This window comes from Peromyscus maniculatus, chromosome 9, assembly GCF_049852395.1.
Source record: "Peromyscus maniculatus bairdii isolate BWxNUB_F1_BW_parent chromosome 9, HU_Pman_BW_mat_3.1, whole genome shotgun sequence".
Lineage (NCBI taxonomy): Eukaryota > Metazoa > Chordata > Mammalia > Rodentia > Cricetidae > Peromyscus > Peromyscus maniculatus.
Window position 1 is genome coordinate 35,774,716 of NC_134860.1, and position 18,006 is coordinate 35,792,721.

Genomic DNA, 18,006 nt, shown 5'->3' on the forward strand with positions numbered 1-18,006 from the left:
TAGACCAAGCAGCAAATGTTGCCTTCATGCAGAATCTTTCTGGCCTCAGGACTCTCTCATGTTCTTTGAAAATAAACAGATCTGGGGGTGGGGGGCTGAAAACTCATGGGAAAGGTTTACTGTTTAATAATTAAGCTCTGAGGCAGAGGGTCCAGAATAGCAGCTTGGATCTCAGCCTGTCACCTAGCTGCCTATGAAGTCACTTTCTAGCTGACACCCTTGGGTCAGCACATACTGCATGCCAGGGAAAACGTTCCTGAGAGGAGTCAGTGCGGGCTTGGGGGCTTCGGGAGGTGACTTTCTGGCTCAGGACGCCCATCCTGACACTGCACGGTGTGGTGATATTGTGTCCCCCAATATACTGTGCACCCTAAAAAACATATCTGGGATCAGAGAACAGAACTAGACAGACATAGATGCTAGAAAATGGTGGTACACACACCTTTAATCCTAACATTCCGAAGGGAGATCCATCCAGATCTCTGTGATTTCAAAGCCACACTGGAAACATCCAAGCATGATGACACAGGCCTTTAGTCCCAGGAAGTGATGGCAGGAAGCAGAAAGGTATATAAGACATGAGGACTTATATACCTTTTAGCTTTTTAGCAGCAGTTCAGCTGAGATCCATTCAGATGAGGAGTCTGAGGAAACAAGATCAGCTGAGGAATTAGCAAGGTGAGATTGGATGTGGCTTGTTCTGTTTCTGTGACTATTCAGCGTTCAGCCCAATACCTGGCTCCAGGTTTGTTTTATTAATAACGCCTTCTAACAATTCGCGTTACAGCTCGGTCCATCCCACTTTCTCTGAAATCCCATCCTGGAACTTCTCTCTTCGCTCTCTTCACAACTGTCCCTCACCTGGAACCCTCTGGGACCTGGGACCCCAGTCTCCATTGCCGGCCATCTCTTACATTTTCTTAGCTACATCCAGCTTCCCGGGTGCTTCTGGATTTAGGATAAAAGAGCAGCCGCTGTCCCTAGGCCACCATAGAGCGCCGCCCCACGTGCTGCTTCCTCTTCCACCCTGGAAGTCTGTCCAGAGAGGTTTCTCACATGCTGCTTTGCGCCCTCTCGCTACACTGCCACCTAGCGGCCCCTGCATGAAATGCTCCCTAGGCCCTGCTAATATTTAAAACAAACCAAAAAAAAAAAAATTCTTTCTGGTGGGTTTCTCAAAAAGACATGAAGTAACTCACTTTCTTTATCTCAAGGCCAAAAAGAAAAAAAACAGCAATGAGAAAATTCCGTATTTTTAAATAAAGAGCATTGGAAACCAAAATCAACATGCCAAAGAAAAAAGACTGTTACTTCACTAAATCTATTACCGAAAATCCTAAGGTTACACTTTTAATGACAAATTTAGTCAAAGCACATTCAAACTCAGGAAGTCAGCCAAATTACCCACCAGTTTCTCCAAAAGTCATAACTGTCCCCACCCAAATCAAACAAAAGGTTAGTCCTTCATGAATGATTTATAGACAGGCACTTAAAGAAATGAAGAGCCTCTGTGATGTTACGACCAAAGACACATTCTAGAGCCAAACCCCTGGCAGGGCACACAAACAGCCAACTCAGAGGGCTTAGCTCACCTTTGGAGCCACACGGGGCCATGGTGAGGGCACTGATGCTCTTATCCAGCTCTGAGAGTCAGGCACTGCCAGGGAGGTTCTGGATGACTGACTGCTCCTTCAGGATCAGGGCCTGGGGGAGGGGCAGAGGAGGGGGGAATATGTAGTCTGTGATGAGTCAGGCTGTGGCTTTGCAGATCACAATCCTTCAATCCTACATTTATAGAAAATTCCAGAACATTTCATCAGGATGTCAGATTTCAAATCAATGGAGTTTCCTGAGCTAAGACAATCAAAAAGCCCAAGCTGCACAAAGGCCTTTCTTCTCTTGTCCCTAGTTCTGAGACTGCAACTCTATCCATTAGTCTCTTTTCTGCTCTCTCTTCAAGCTGACTGTGGGTTGGGGCACAGTCCTCTGAACCATCTTTCCCCTAACCCCAGCAGTACCTAGGCACCCCTGGAGTACACACACTACTGGTGATAAATGGGCTGAGAATGGCATGAACTAGTTACCAGCCCGTTCTTCAGCCCCATTTATGATGCTCTCAGTAGGGACCTAGGGTTGCAGCATCTTAAGCATTCTGTGTGGAATGTAGGTGGTGGCACAGGGCACCCTGGGGATGTCCAGAGCTGTCATCCATATCAATGAGCAGAGCAGGAAGAAGAAATTCAAGCTTCTGGTAGAAGGTGACAACCTTTGGGCAGTCATGGCCACCAATAGTGTGAAAGGCACTCAGATGACTTCCAATAACGCCTATGAGGTACCATTGCATCTGGACCCTCAGCCAATACCCAGAAGTTTCCTGTCTCTGGCATTTGCTTCCCCAACTATTACACAGCAATCTACTTTGATAATAGAGCAGTGTTTGCTTTGTGCTTGTCAAAAGGGAAGAAGTAGGAGTGAGGTAGCTCCCAGAAGGGACTGCCTCCACTCACTCCTAGCTCTCCCTAGGTGGAGAAAACTCTGGGCATTGAGGCTGCCCGGACAACCATCATCAACAAGATCCAGTACACAATGGTCAACCATGGCATGAGCATCAACAGGAGGCTCATGATGCTGCTCTCGGACCTGATGACCTACAAGGTGTGAGAGAAGGGATGCTCCGGGTTGTCAGGGGTCATGAAATCCTCTGTCTGGCAAACAGCTAGAGAGTGTAAACAGCATAGAAAGTACACTTCTGTGAGGACTGACCTGGACAGGAAGTAGGTGTCACCAACAAAGGCCCATGTGTGCTGATGGGATCAGGTGTTTTGTTAAATTCTCAGTGTGAGAATTTCAACACAACCAGTTATTGGAGGAGAAAAGCTTGAAGACAACATCCGTCCATGTCCTGAGTCTTATTCTACAGCAAATCTGGCCATTACCAACACTAGGATGCCCAAGTGACTTGGGGTGAATGTTCCCTAACCCCTTCCTAGTGCTGCGTCTGTAAACATTTCTAGAGAGTAAGGCTAGGTATAGCTCAGTGATAGAGTGCTTGCCTACCATGCATGGGCCCTGTGTTTGATCTCCAGCACACACACACACACACACATACACACACAGAGAGAGAGACAGAGACAGAGACAGAGACAGAGAGAGAGAGTAAATTACCTTGCTCTCAGGTGAGAGTGTAGGGGGAAGCTGTTATGGGTGTTTGCTTCCTTCCCATACACAAGTGTATTGTGTTTACATGAGCCCTTCCTGATAAGCCTGTCCTGCAGTAGAGGACATTATGGAACCAGAGATGTAGCTCAGATATAGAACAAGGTCAGGGTAAATATTCCTAATTCCCAGGCTCATCTCCAGGACCAAAAATAAACTACTCCAGGTGGGGCCATGGCAGCCCTGAAAAGACAATGTCTGCAAGTCTTCTTCGGTTTTGATTTTTTTTAAAGGTTATGGTATCTCACTGGAACTGCAAATACAGATTGATATCTAATTGTTGTATATACATGTGGGTGCATAATCATGTGGGGGCCCCTCCGTTTATGTGGAGGCCAGAGGTAAACCTTTTTTACTCTTCCTCATGACCCATTGACTTTGTTTCCTCAAATGCATTTATTAGCATATATTAATTGTGCATAACATGGATTTCATTATGACCTGTTTATGTATATATATCCTGACATACTTTGGTCATATTCACTTCCTGTTTCCCTCTCTCATGCACTTCCCATGCCCCCTTGTCTCCTTTCTCTTCCTAACAAGTCCTTCTATTTTCCTGCCTTTTTTTTCAAGACAGGGTTTCTCTGTGTACCTTTGCTCCTTTTCCTGGAACTCACTCTGTAGCCCAGGCTGGCCTTGAACTCATAGAGATCCACCTGCCTCTGCATCCGGAGTGCTGGGATTAAAATGTGAGCCACCATCACCTGGTACATGCCTTTTATAAAATGACACAATGAATTTCGTTAGGGCTGCTTACAAAGGCAGGGTTGAGGGACAGGTTGTTTACTGGACCATGGGCACCTCACCAGTGTTTACACCATTAGAGAATATGTCTGTCTCCACCGCAAAAAACAAAAACAAAAAACAAAAAGCACTATCTGGCTATCAATCCTCAGGGGAGGCTTCATGAAGCACTCCCTCACATGACAAGATGTTGACAATAGCAGTCCTGTGTGGATCTGTTGTATGTTTGGCTCATTTCCTTGACTGGAATTAACTAAATTGTTTCTAGTATTAGCTTAATGATCATAAGAAAGGAGAAGCAACCCCCTTTTTAAAACTCAGATTCCTAATTCTGCGTGGCACAGCATCTGGGTACAATTGACAAGAGACAGGCTCCTTGTCCTTGGGATCCTCAAGTCCCAATGGCTATGATGCTGCACTAAAAACCATCTGCTTTTAGTAGTGCCACGAATAGCTGCTTGGTTGTTTCTATTGGTTCCAGCATTGGGATAATGCCTTCTGCTTTGGTTTTGAACTTCCTGGAATGACTTGAGACTCTTCTGACCATCTTTCATTGCACAGGGTGAAGACCAGTTTACTACCAGGTATAGCCTGGCCAAGATGAAGGAGAGTGGGATGATGCTGGCCTCCTTTGGAAGACAACTGACCATCTCTTTGATGCTGCTTAATTTCGGCAGGAAAGACCCAGTATGTAGTAGGTCTGCAGTGTAGATGGCCTATGGATTTCAGAATGAACAGATTGTTTGTCTCCAGGCCCAACTAAGGCACCCTGCCCCCTCTCCCCATTCTGTGAGCTCCTTTCAGTGCAGACAGTTCTTCAGTTCCAAAAAGAAAATATGGACCCTGAACTAGTGGAGACCTTTTAGTCCTTGAAGCTATACTTGGCCACATTGACTAACAGCCTGCATGTTATCCAGGATTGACAGGAGGTAGACAGTGGAAGAGCCTCCAGGTGTAGCAGTAGGGTAGCCTGTGGTCCTGCCTCCTAGTGAGACACTGAACAACATTTTAAGGAACAAGTAGGACAGAAAATGGGGAGACACAGGTTTTATATATATATATATATATATATATATATATATATATATATATATATATATATATATATATGAGAGAGAGAGAGAGAAGGTTATGTGAAATCCAGGCCTTGTGATGGATGCCTTTTATCCCAGGACTCAGGAGGCAGAGGCATGCAGATTTCTGTAAGCTGAAGGCCAGCTTCTTCTACATAGCAAGTTCCAGGTCAGACAAGTCTACAATGAGACCCTTTCTTCAAATCAACATCAAAGTGAAGAGAAAGAAAAGTGAGGAGGGTTAGAATGGAGAAGCCCATGCACAAGCCAGAGTGCAGCTGTCAGACACCAGGACTGAATCCCAGCACCCACCACTGACACCTTTGCAGCCTGGGTCCAGCCTCTGTCCACCACCCTACCTGGAAATGTCTCCTGTCTCCATGTGTGGAGCACTCTAGCCCAGTGGTAGCTCTCACTGTGTGTTGGGGTTAGTTTGGCACTTTGCCTCTCTGTTCTGGAGTTGTCTTTGTCATCAAACTAGAATGCATCTACCTCCTGCTTCCTTTCTGTCGAATCAGAGTCCTAGCATAGAGCCCTAGACTCTTGAACTACCTGGGTGGTGGCTGCCCACACTTTTAACCCCAGAACACTGGAGGCATAGGTGGACATATCTCTGAGTTCCAAAGCAAGTCTGGAAAGAAAGAAAGAAAGGAAAGGAAAGAAAAGAAAGAAAGAAAGAAAGAAAGAAAGAAAGAAAGGAAGGAAGGAAGGAAGAAAAGAAAAAAAGAAATAAAAGAAAGGAAAAGAAAGAAAGAGAGAAAGAAAGAAAAAAGAAAGAAAGGAGGAAGGACGAAAGAAGGGAGGAAGGAAGGAAGGAAGGAAGGAAGGAAGGAAGGAAGGAAGGAAGGAAGGAAGGAAGGAAGGAAGGAAGGAAAAAAAATGACAGACAGTCTTGAAGTGGAGCTAGGAGAAGAGGAAATCCTTACCCTTCTGGAAGTCAATGACAGCCTGCCTTCCAGTGTCTGATAAGGACCATGCTGCCCCTGGCCCTGTACTTCCAGCCCCATTGGTATCTTTTCTTCTGGGCACTAAGCTAAGGAGGCAGGTGGCAAAGTCACCATCTCCTGATCATGTGCAAGGATCCTGCTGCCTAAGCATCCTCTCAAAGGCTGTCTATCTCCTGATCTTTACTCCCGTTGCAGAGAACTGGCTTGAGCTGAATTGACTTCTGATGACCTGCTGGTCTGAGGCAGGCACAGTCATTCCAGAGACAGTGCTCCTTGGCCATTCCCCTAGGGTATATACATGGGAAGGAAAATGATGATCCAAGTTCAGCCAGGTGGTACGTGGTGGAGCTGGACCTCAGATCCCAACTCTGCAAACCTAATTCAGTAATGTTCCCTCCACTCTGTGAATCCAGCTCTCTGACCTCAGTTCAGGTTGGTTCCAGGCTTGCCAAAGAGCATCATCATGGAAAACCCAATGAATATAGGAACTGGGCTCATAAAGCTGTTGCACAAGGCTAACATAGACCCCAAACCATGCAGGAGGCCATTGATTTTTCACACAGATGAATTCTGCATAATTTTTGTCATATAGTTTATGGCAGGAGGTCACCATTCCTGACCTTGGCTCCTTGTCCTGTCAGCTGCTGAATGGAAGAATTTTGTATCCCTTGGACAGATGCCTGCATGACCTTAAATGGTGCAGAGGGTCAGACAAAGACCATGGCCTCAGCAGGAGCTCCTTGGAAGGTTGACTGGGAATCTGCTTGTAACCTAACCTGCAGGGTCTCAGGAAGGTTGTTCAGCCTGTGTGTCCATTCCACCTCACTCTGTCTCTGCAGAGGATGCTAACATGTGCCCAATCCTCCCTCTGTCTAGGACCACAGAGGTCAGGACACAGTCCTGGTTTCCCACTCATCAGGCTTGATTTGCCATTCATGTGGTCCTATAAATACATTCCTGTTATTTATTTATTCTCTGTGAAAGATATACAGTGCTTGTTGTTATTTTACTTTGAAACCAGAAGCTATAGAACCAAGAAAACCAGCTTTAATGAATTCCTGGAAAAGCACCTAGGATGTGAGGTCCAGGATGACATGGCAGGTCTCTGGCTAAGCACTGTCTATCTCAATTTAACTGCCTTAAACAAAAAGAAAATAGAAACTTGTAGTTTCCTAGTAATGTGAGTCACTTTTGAAGGGCTCTGTAGCCTGTGGCTCAAGTGAAGGCTGTACTCTATCTCTAGCAGTCTTGAAAAAGAGAGGGGTTGGTTCCTCTAAAGTCTCTTATGGTCAGAGGTCCTGGGCAGGACCTCTTACTGACAGCAACACGTTGCTTTTCTATACCCAGCCCTAGAACAAAACTGGGTGTTCGATAGTATATCATGGTACTCATCAGGAATGTAAGTGTCTGAACTGCATCCTAGTTTGTATTCTAAATGAAAGGAGTTGGGGTATCATCTGTGGTGTAATAGTATTTAATTGCTCATATTGATGAACAGAGGGATATTTAAAAGAATGAGATATTCCTGGGCAGTGTTTGGATAGAATAGCTAAGTTCCCAACATGGGATGTACTATGTATGGGGCTTCCAATTAAGCTAAGAGAACTCTGGCATTGGAAGGAGGAGGTGCTGAATAGCTTCCTCTATGTTCCAAGAGAGGCTCCTAGAAAGTGAATCTGGGCTTATGGTCAGTTAAGGTGGAACCAATTTGTAGGGTGGCAAAGGCTGTTCCCCATGACATCAGCAGTCCCTTCTCTGGACATTCTATTGTATCCTGGAGAGCTCATGGCATCCCGTGATGTCACCAGTGTTGTAGCAACATCAAATGCCCTCAGGGCATCCTTCAGTGCCTAGAGGGTAGAGCATAGACATGCTGCTGGCAAGACTGAGGGGTCTCCTTGGAAGAGAGAATGGAGAACATCCGGAGAACAGAGAGAGACTGAAGGAGGCTGGCCTTGAGTCTCAGAGGAAAACAACCCAAAAGGGTTTCTGGGGAAGGCACAGTGAGTGCTGGGCAGGAGATGGGGGCTTCCTGGAGGAGGTGGGCTAGACCTGGGCCCTCAAGTAAAGTGGCAGAGGAGCTGGAGCAGAGGGACTAATGTGTCCCCAGCTGAGGCCAGGCATCACTGTACTTCAGCTTCGGGAGTTTCCTTTAGGTGCAGTGGCTGTGGACACTAGTCACATGGAGAAACAAGTGCTTCCGGACAAGACATCATGTCGTCAGGCTGTCGAGCAGACTCCTTTGAACACCTCTTCTTGACAGTGGTCCCTTTGGGTCCTGAATCAGCAGTTGAGAAGGGCAGGTAGATCTCTAGTGTAGTCAAATAGCTGTAGAGATGTGGAACCAGGGCAGAGATTGGCTCCTTTGTACAAGCTCTGCAGGTCCTGAGCTGGCAGTTGGATGACTTGGTGAGTTTGTTAACTATGCTGTGTCTCAGTATGACATTTCAATACCAGCCATGGGCCTGGAGTGACCAGGCAGGAGATCGGGACTGTCCACAACACCTGAGTGCTTGTGCACTGTGTTATTTTTCTCCTGGCTTCTGAAAGCACAGGCAGACTTCAGGGCTCTGGGTTCATGCATGTTGCATCCTGTGCTGCTATGAATTTGCCCGAAGAAGCCATCTCTGTGTTCCCTGAGGCATGTGTAGGGAGGCAGAGGAAACCCCTGACTGATTACATAGCCACATCTCTACAGAATGATGGGAAAGCTGAGATCCACAAAGGGTACATCTTCACCTGGCCTCAAATATTTGGGTTGTCACTGGGTTGCAGACGTGATCTTTCTGTTTATGCTTCAGAGTGGTCTGCCCATCCTCTATGCCTTGTCACTATGCAAGTTCACTTGTGTTCATCTACCACAGAGGCTGCTATGGAGACCTCATCCCACCCAACCCTCCTCACCAAGAAAGGGGTGAGGAAGGAGATGCAGAGGCTGAACATGGAGCTGCCGCTGGTGACAAGGGAGATCAACTATTCTTCATCAGGAAAGGACCCGTGGACAATAGGTATCTCTTGTTTCAACCTTCCTGGTATCAATTTTGCATCTGCAAAGTCACCTTCATCTTCATTTTAATGTCTTGGATTCTAGGAGCTTGACCCCTCAGGGTTTATCTGTGCCCTACTTCATGTCCCTAAATGCCTCTCAATGAAGAGGCAGAACTTGAAACCTGGGCAGGAGGGAGATGGGGATTCTAACCATTCTGCTTCCTTCAATAAAAACCCAAGCCTGGAGTCTGAGTCACACAACTCAGGGATTGATGTAGTATTGTTTGAGTTCCCAGCATGCACTTGAAAAGACCATGACATGGCTTGTGTGAGATACTAGCTGCTGTGAGTTTGTGTGAGGCTTTGAACTTGCCTGGTAGGTAATTATGTGCTGGAAGAACCTGGTAGCAGCTTGTCAGACATGATCTGACTTGATTTATTTCAATGAGTGACTGAAAGTCCTGGAGCTCATCACTGTTTTTCTATTTCTCGTGAGTTACACTCTTGGACAATATTGCTCCACAAATTTCTTCAGTATCCCATGTGTGCTCTCCTCTCCTTCACTCTTTCTTGCACTCTCTGCCTTTCTCTCTCTCTCTCTCTCTCTCTCTCTCTCTCTCTCTCTCTCTCTCTCTCTCTCTCTCTCTCTCTTTTCCTATATGCATGGAGCATGCCTGCTGGCATGTGTGTGTGTGTGTGTGTGTGTCTGTCTGTCTGTCTGTCTGTCTGTGTCTGTGTCTATATGTTTATGAGCATTTCTATGTTTGTGTGTCCCTACAGACTCTGGGAGCAGGGCATCTATGGTGGGCCTGATGATTTGCCTGTGTCACATTTCCAGGTGATTCCAGTGCTGATATGAGATCTGTGATCCTCACTTTAAGCAGCTCTGCTCTTGTCCTATGTGTTCACCTTGATGCCAAATAGGAATCCCTTGGGGAGATTTTATAGCTGTCCTGATGTCGGATCTCATCTCCAGAATTATGTGCTCTGTCTATCCGTGCGGTAGTAATGACCCAGGCTCAAGAATCCTTTTCCTGAAACAAAAGAAACATCATTGCATGTTTCTTGTGGGACAAAACCTTTAGCATAGACTCCTAGGAACAGAGAGCTAGACTGCCTCTCCAGGCTTGCTGAGTGGACACATGCATCAAGGACACCCTCCATCTGAACACTCAGTCTCTGTTGGCCTGGGCTAGGATTACAAGTTAATTAAGCACCAGGAAGTTTCAGTACATAGTAGCCAACTGAGACCTCCACTGTGTTGCAGTAGATCAGGACAACAGCTTGTGTTCACATGATCCTTGAGGCCTATATTCATAAAGATCTTTGTTCCTGGTGCCATGCCCTCCCACAGGCCAAACACTTGGTATGAAGATCTGAAGATGGAGCATGAGGAGGTCATGACTGACCTACAGAGATTGCAGAATGAGAACACCGAGACTTCAGAGAAGGTGGATGAGCTTGCCAACCGGACAGTCTTCTATCGGTAAGTGCCTGTTGGCATGGACCCCAATAGTTGTTGAGTGGCCATCTCTGCCTTTCTTTTATTATTATTTTTTAATTTTATAATTTAATTTAATTTTACATATCTGCCACAGATTCCCATGTCCTCCCTCCTCCCACCCTGCCTTTTCTCCCCTGTCCCCCAATACACCCCCCATTCCCATCTTTCCAGGGCAAGGATTCCCCTGGAGATTCACCTCAGTCTGGTAGATTCAGTCTAGGCAGGACCAGTACCCTACTCCCTTCACCCAGGGTGAGCAAAGTGTCCCTGTATAGGCCCCAGGCTCCAAAAAGCCAGCTCATGCATAAAGGACAGGTCCAGGTCCCACTGCCTGGGGGGTCTCTGAAACAGTTTAACTAATCAACTGTCTCACATATCCAGAGGGCATGATCCAGTTGGGGGCTCCTCAGCTATTGGATCATAGTTCATGTGTTTCCAGTAGTTTGGCTATATGTCCCTGTGCTTTTTCCAATCATGGTCTCAACATCTCTTGCTCATACAATCCCTCCTCTTTCTCGCTGATTGGACTCTCAAAGCACCACCTGGGGCCTAGCCATGGATCTCTGCATCTGCTACCAACAGTCATTGGATGAGAGTTCTACCATGACAGTTAGGGTTGTTTGGCCAACCGAACACCAGAGTAGGTCAGTTCAGGCTTTCTCTCATCATTGCCAGTAGTCTATTGTGGAGGTATCTTTGTGGATTTCTGGGGACCTCTCTAGAACTTTGCTTCTTCCTAGTCCCATGGGGTCTTCATTTATCATGGTCTCTCTTTCCTTGTTCTCCCTTTTTGTTCCTGATCCAGCTGTAATCTCCCACTCCCCTAAGCTCTGTTTCCCCCAACCCTTGTCCTTCATTACCTACCCCTCACGTAGGATGAGTTTGCTCATGTAGATCTCATCCATTTCTCTGCCTTTGGGTGATCCCTGTGTCTTTCTTAGGGTCCTCTTTGCTAGGTAGCCTCCCTGGAGTTGTGAGTAGCAGTCTAGTCATCCTTTGTTTTACATCCGGTATCCACCTATGAGTGAGTACATACCATGTTTGTCTTTCTGAGTCTGGGTTATCTCACTCAGGATGATTTTTTCTAGATCCATCCATTTGCCTGCAAACCTCCTGATATCATTGTTTTTCTCTGCTGAGTAGTACTCCATTGTATATATGTACCACATTTTATTTATCCATTCTGCAGTTGAAGGGTATCTAGGTTGTTTCCAGGTTCTGGCTATTACAAACCATGCTGCTATAAACATAGCTGAGCATGTGTCCTTGTGATATGATTGGGCATTCCTTGGGAATATGCCCAAGAGTGGTATAGCTAGGTCTTGAGTGAGATTGATTCTCAAATTACAGGAAAGCACCCTATTGATTTCCCAAGTGGCTCATCTCTGCCTTCCTTTGTCTGTAGACTGGAGAGTCCACAGCTCTGGTTCTGTCCTTTTTGCACCTTAGCAAGCATCTCTTTGACTTGTGTCTCTTGCAATTAGTTTTGCTAAGTATGAAAGAGACTATCCACTCCTCCCACCATTGTCTTGGAGCCTCAGGAGCCTCTAGGTAGAAGAGCAAACTGAGCTGTGGTGGTGCCATTCCAGTACTCTGGAGGCAGAGTAGGCAGATCTCTGTGATCTCAAGGCCAGTCTGGTCTACAGAGAGTTCCAGGACAGATAGGACTGTTAAGCATAGAAACCCTGTTTCAAAAACCAAAGAAACAAAAAGAAAGAAAGAGAGGAAGGAAGAAAGAAGAAAGGAAAAGGAAAGTAAAAAGAAAGAAAAGAAAAGGAATTTGCACTATGAGGGGAATGTCAGGCAGCCCTGGGCATCTGGGAGCCCAGGCCTAGGCTTTACAGATCTGGTTTCTGTGAAAACAGTAGACAGAATAAACTTCCCTTGGGTCTTCTTTCCTCTCTCAGAGGGTATTTGTCCACTATTGCTGAAGTTCAGGACAGTTGAGGGACTCCTCTTTCCTTTGAAAGGACATAGATGCCTATTGGTGTTGGGGTTTTCTGAAATATTTCGATTTTTTTTTAATTAGCTACTTTCTTATTTGGTCTTTTGAGTGTAGCTGTCATGGCTATTTTGTGCTCTTGGCTACGTCTTCCTGAGAACCTGGGGTATTTGTCATGATGGTCCCTGGAGGCAGGGGTGGCAGAAGGAGACTGGAAGGGCCTTACTCTACAGAGGGTCTTTTCCAGTGGTCTGCACAGCCAGGTCCTAATGGAACACACTCAGCTTAAGGAGCAATTAGCCATGCTGAGGCAGGAGAAGAAGAATCGGATAGATGATTGGGTCCTGCTGAAGCACCACTTGGAGGCATTGAAATTAATCTGTGAGGACCAAGAAGAAGAGACCAGTGACCCCCAAACACAGCAACAACAGGTAGGGGCAGGTAGGTGGGTCAGGCTAAGGTCTGGCACTATTTGCTCATTGGATTCTCTGTCTGCCCATCCAACCACCTGTGCTTTCACCCATCACCTTTCTCATCCATTCAGCCACCCACCTCATGCCATCTGAGGGATTCACTTCAGTGTCTATGCACAAGTACTTCTGGGAAGTTAGCCTCTTCTGAGAAACTAAATTATTAGCAAACTATGCCTCCTGCTCTGCTTGAAACTGCGGTCCAATGAGGGAAATGAGTCAATGACATATTAAACCTACATGACGTTATGATAGGTAGGATACTATGCACAGAGCTTTGAATGAGTGAATTGTGGGTCCTGAGGCTCATGTGATTGGGAGGGTTCATGTGAGATCACAGAGGGGAAGCAGCTTACAAGGAGGAGTATCCCATGTAAATGCCAAACGAGTCCTACTCATAGTCATAGATTTGGGTGGCATGTGGCCTTCTCCTTTCTTGATAAATCGCAGTGTGTTCTCTTCCCTTTGACCCACTTTTGGTTCACACTGACATAAGCCTGAATAGCAGCTCATGAGCCCTGTTTTCTGTGAGTGCTCCTTGAGAGTCTACCATTGTGGAGAATACAATCTGGATGTGATTGGCTGAACAGATGGGGGCTTTTGAGAAGCTTAGTGCCGGGGTGGACGCTTTGCTGCTTCTGAAGTAAATTCTCTAGCCATCTCAACAGAGTCTGGCCAAACAGAGCTCACTCCCCACAGCAGTATTAATCCTAAGGGAATGATGGCAGAGTTGTGAGACTCTTCAATGTGCTGGTGTGCTTCGCCTACTCATCTGTTCATTTGCATGATGTTGTATTCTGCTCACTTCTTTTTGTATGAGTGAGGTATAAGCTCTTTTGGCTTGCCTCACCTATCAGTCAGCTATTTTGATCCTTTGTATGGGCTTCATGTGTATTAGACTGTGTCCATGCCTGTATACAGCTCTCTACTAAGAACACAATGTTCTAATGAACAGGAATTTGAAAGATTGGAGGGACGCCTGTAGGTCCTGTGGAAGCAGAAGGAGATGATCACCCAGGAAAAGGACTTGGCAGAAAAGCTGCAGCATCACTTTGAGGTCTAACAAATGAGGTAGGAACTGAGGCTGGGGGGAGCAGGTGGAGCCATGGGGGTACGTTGTTTTTGGGATCACTATCATTTATGGGCTCCTGCTCAAATGCATGGCTTCCAGCTACAAGAAGGGCAAGAACACTTCAGAGTATTATTCAGGTTGAGTGTACAAACAATTCTGTCCAGGAATCAATATGTTTAATACTCAGTGTGTCTGAGCAATGGTGTCCTTTCTCCCTTTTGAGTGCTCTGGTATGGCCTGAGCAGGCTTTCATTATACTCACAGAGATCTGACTGCTTCTCTGTCCCCATGATGGAATTCAAAGTTATGCATCACCATGCCTTCCTGAAATTACATTTTGACTTAGGAACATCCCTTGTCGAAAAGAGATTCCTACCTTTGAATACTGTGCTGTGCATCATTTTCCCATTACCTGGGACACGTGTTCCCTGGATTGAATAGGTTAAGGACTTTCCAGAATGAACCCAGGCAGACGCCTCAGCTTCAGGGAAGATCAGAACCTTTTCAGGAGTGTTCTGTAACAGACTGTCAAAGAGTCAGGATGCAGATTCCTAGCTCTGGTTAAGGAAATCACAAGTTTCTGTTTGATCCCAGAGTCCATCAGGGCCAGTGTTCTCAGGCACACATCTCAGGAAATGCTGCTCTAGGATTACTGACTGATTCTGTCTTGCATGTTTGTCATATTCAAGGTGCGTCCTGGGCATGAGTCCTCAGCTATCTTCATGACCTTGTTTGGGTGTCCAGAATGCAAGGATGCCATATGGCTATCAATAAAATAGAGTGATTGGTCTGTAATTCATCATGAATAATGAGTATCACCGTTGTGCTGATGACTATGTTATCAATATGTTGTTGCTCTTACAAAATGATGTCCCCAGACTGTAAGAGAAAGATCCTTTCTTTCTAATAGAACAGAAAAAAACATTACTTAGCCAAATTCTGACAGGTGTTTAGGGCTGAGGAAAGTTCTAGGCCCAGCTACTCTCTGACTCTTATTCCTTGGGGGTACAAACAATGACTTAAGTCAAAGATCCATGTTGAGCATCCAGCACAGTTGAGGTGGTGGGAGGCAGCAGTTTAACAGCTGACAATGTCAGGTCCCCAGCAGGACTGTGTCCTAACTGCCTTTCCCTCCTAGGTCAGAGAAACTGACACATGAGCTGGAACAGGCCACAGCCCAGGATGAGAGCCTGCTTCAGAAGGAGCTGTTAAACCAGGAGCCACCTGCTGAGCCCAATCTCCGGGAAATTCTGGATTACGATGCACTTTCTCACTATTATTTTATTTCCTGTGTGTGAATAGGCCTTGGTTGTGCCTAGCCATTTACCCTGGATGGCTGCTTCTGGGCCTTGACTCCCTTTCCTTATTGACAATACTGTTTGAGAAACTGAGGAGGCCAAAGGAAGGCAGACACCTTGAAACATGGCATCATTCACCCTAGGATCAAGGCCTCCTCAGAAATAGAACCCCATCATAGCTCTGAACTTACCATGAAGCAACAACCACCTGACCTCCAGGTCATCCAGACCCAATCTGATCCTTGTGTCTGTTGGCTCAGTACTCCTGTAGAAAAGAAAGCATCAAAATAAGACTGAGATACAGAAAACCTGACAAGATAATTACTCATGACCCTGACATCCATCAGCAAATAGCCCCAAGGTGGAATACAACAATACCATGGATGGAGGAGATGTTGAAATACAAAACTTACTATGTCAGTTTATGGTCAAGGACTTGCACAAGCTGACTGAGTCCTCAGCCCTCCATTTGTGGCAGGAAATCAACTTGGAAGACTTTTTTGATGTCATGCTGTTATCCACAGACCAGGTTGGACTCGAACTCACAGAGATCCGCCTGCCTCTGCCTCCCGAGTGCTGGGATTAAAGGGGTGCGCCACTACCTCTGCCAGTTTTCTATCCATCCGTCCTCCATTTATCAATCCCATCTATCCATCATTCATTCATCAATCCATTCATCCATTTTCTATCCATCTTCTGTCAGTCTGTCCAGGGTAGACCCTCACCACTCTGAGGATGGAAAGGTTGAGGGCTCTGTGTAGAGGAACACAGCAATCAGAAGAAAGCAGAGCTAGGCTCCGGAGCTTGTAGGCCGTGGTGGCTGCCTGTCCCTAAGCAGCTGCTCTCATGGTGGCAGTGGCCTCTCCCTTCCTGTCCATAGGAAGGAGTAGGCTCTCGGCCCCAGAGATGCCAAAGTGCCAACCCCATCCGCTACAGCACAGGCAAGGACAACGGGACCAAAAGCGAACCCTGTCCAGCCCTGGCATCATCATCAGCCCTGACCCTACTCTCTGCTGGGATAGGATTCTCTCTCCAGTGCAGTGCTGAATCAGACCAACTCCATGACATGCAGAAGCACTGCTGAAGACAGTCCCCACAGATGTGACAACAGTCCCTGTTTCCATGTAGGAGTTATTTCATCTTCCATTAGGAGGATCAATGGGGATTCTCAGTTTCACATCTGGATTGAAGGGATCAGACCTGAAAAGTATCTGTAGAAAGTGTCAGAGTCACCTTTGATCTTTGTCGACATTCAATGATCCTTATGGAATTGTGGGTCTTGAATAATCACACAGGCAAATGTTGACTGAAACAATTTCATAGTGGCCAACACATTGCAGGTTCATCTTGCTGCAGAACTTCTTCACAGATCAGGTGGCCATGTGTGTGAATATTATGCCAGCAGAGAGCTGTAATTCATCAGAAAACCTCCCTTAGTGTCTCAAAGAATGCTCTATGAGTAAGACAAGGGCTTATCAGTGATAGGGCCTAGCAGTCATTTGGTTGAGAAAGCTCAGATAATGTTCTGATGCTCAAGTGCTGTGTCAGGTGTTTATGGATCACATGAACATCAGCTGAATGGCTTGTGTATAGAATGTGCCATTCTAGCCGGATGGTGGTGGCGCACGCCTTTAATCCCAGCACTTTGGAGGCAGAGGCAGGCAGATCTCTATGAGGCCAGCCTGGACTACCAAGTGAGTCCCAGGAAAGGCACAAAGCTACACAGAGAAACCCTGTCTCGAACCCCCCCCCCCCAAAAAAAAGAGAATGTGCCATTCTAAAGACCAAATGGTACCCTATATCCAGTGCAGGGAGGTGGATTTCCAGCCCCAGCTTTAGGATGAGATCTTGCTGAGTATCAAGAAAAAGTGTAAGGGAATCACCTGTGCATCATGTCACAGTAGACCAACTAGACAGTACAGCATCATGATCTGCAGGGAACACGGCCTGAGTGTTTTGACCATGTTGTGCCTACAGCTGATGAGATTCAGGCATGACCCCAGATGGCCTACATATATCACAAGCTTATCTATCATAAGCCTGAGTTTTGGGACAATTCTTACTTTTTGAATATTGGATGAAGACAGATTCTCAGGACCTACAATTTATTCACCATGTGGCCTTGATTCCCTACAGAGAGAATCATAATGGATTACTGTGCTTATTTTAAGCCTAAAGATGAGTGGAAATGATATAATTTGTTGATGAGGAGGTGTGCAATCAAGCATGTTTCGTTAAGATAGGACCTGATGCTATATTTGAATGTGTATGTTTCTAATTCATGGAACAGGAGTTAGTATAAAGCAAAATGTAGAGACTTGTGAATGGACAAAGCATTAAATGCAGGAGGATCAGCATGCAGTTCAGAGCTGAGAAAGTAACACTATATCCAGACACGCATGACTATGTGCAGGATGCCTAAAAATAAAAAATAAAAAAGCTGTAGGGTTCGGGAACAACCACCAGGGTGACTTAGAAACTGTATGGTGCAAATGTATTACTGTACATTAGGAAGTTTAACTTTCAGAAGATTTATCTCTTTGGGATGGAAAGATTGTAGCTGAGGAAAAGCCTTGGCCCAGGTAGACCTTATGGTGTGTTTGTACATGGAGGTTTTTGGGATTCCACTCTTGCTAAGGATGAACAGGAGAGGGCTTTGAAGAAGTGCTGAAGCATAGCCAGAGCTACTGGGCATCCAGGAGGGGTCCAGGTGTATAAATCTGTGCTCGTCCTGATGGACCATCAAAAA

General features: G+C 46.0%; 1 protein-coding gene, 1 long non-coding RNA gene and 1 pseudogene across 2 annotated transcripts in view; 2 read left to right on the forward strand and 1 right to left on the reverse strand.

Annotated features, from left to right (window-relative positions):
• Positions 1–417: 417 nt before the first annotated feature.
• LOC143267310 (uncharacterized) lies at positions 418–991 on the reverse strand. The gene is made up of 2 exons (XR_013042307.1): positions 862–991; positions 418–644 (listed from the first exon to the last, which is right to left on the reverse strand). It is a non-coding gene; the product is annotated as an uncharacterized LOC143267310 (long non-coding RNA).
• Positions 992–2,191: 1,200 nt separating this feature from the next.
• On the forward strand, positions 2,192–4,815 carry LOC143267119 (DNA-directed RNA polymerase III subunit RPC1-like; annotated as a pseudogene).
• Positions 4,816–6,993: 2,178 nt separating this feature from the next.
• LOC143267301 (disks large homolog 5-like) overlaps positions 6,994–18,006 on the forward strand; it is a 143,535-nt gene continuing 132,522 nt past the window's right edge. Inside the window, exon 1 of the mRNA XM_076544608.1 lies at positions 6,994–7,986. Coding sequence (XP_076400723.1) covers positions 7,854–7,986 — 133 coding nt within the window. The 5' untranslated portion in view covers positions 6,994–7,853. The remainder of the gene's footprint in view (positions 7,987–18,006) is intronic.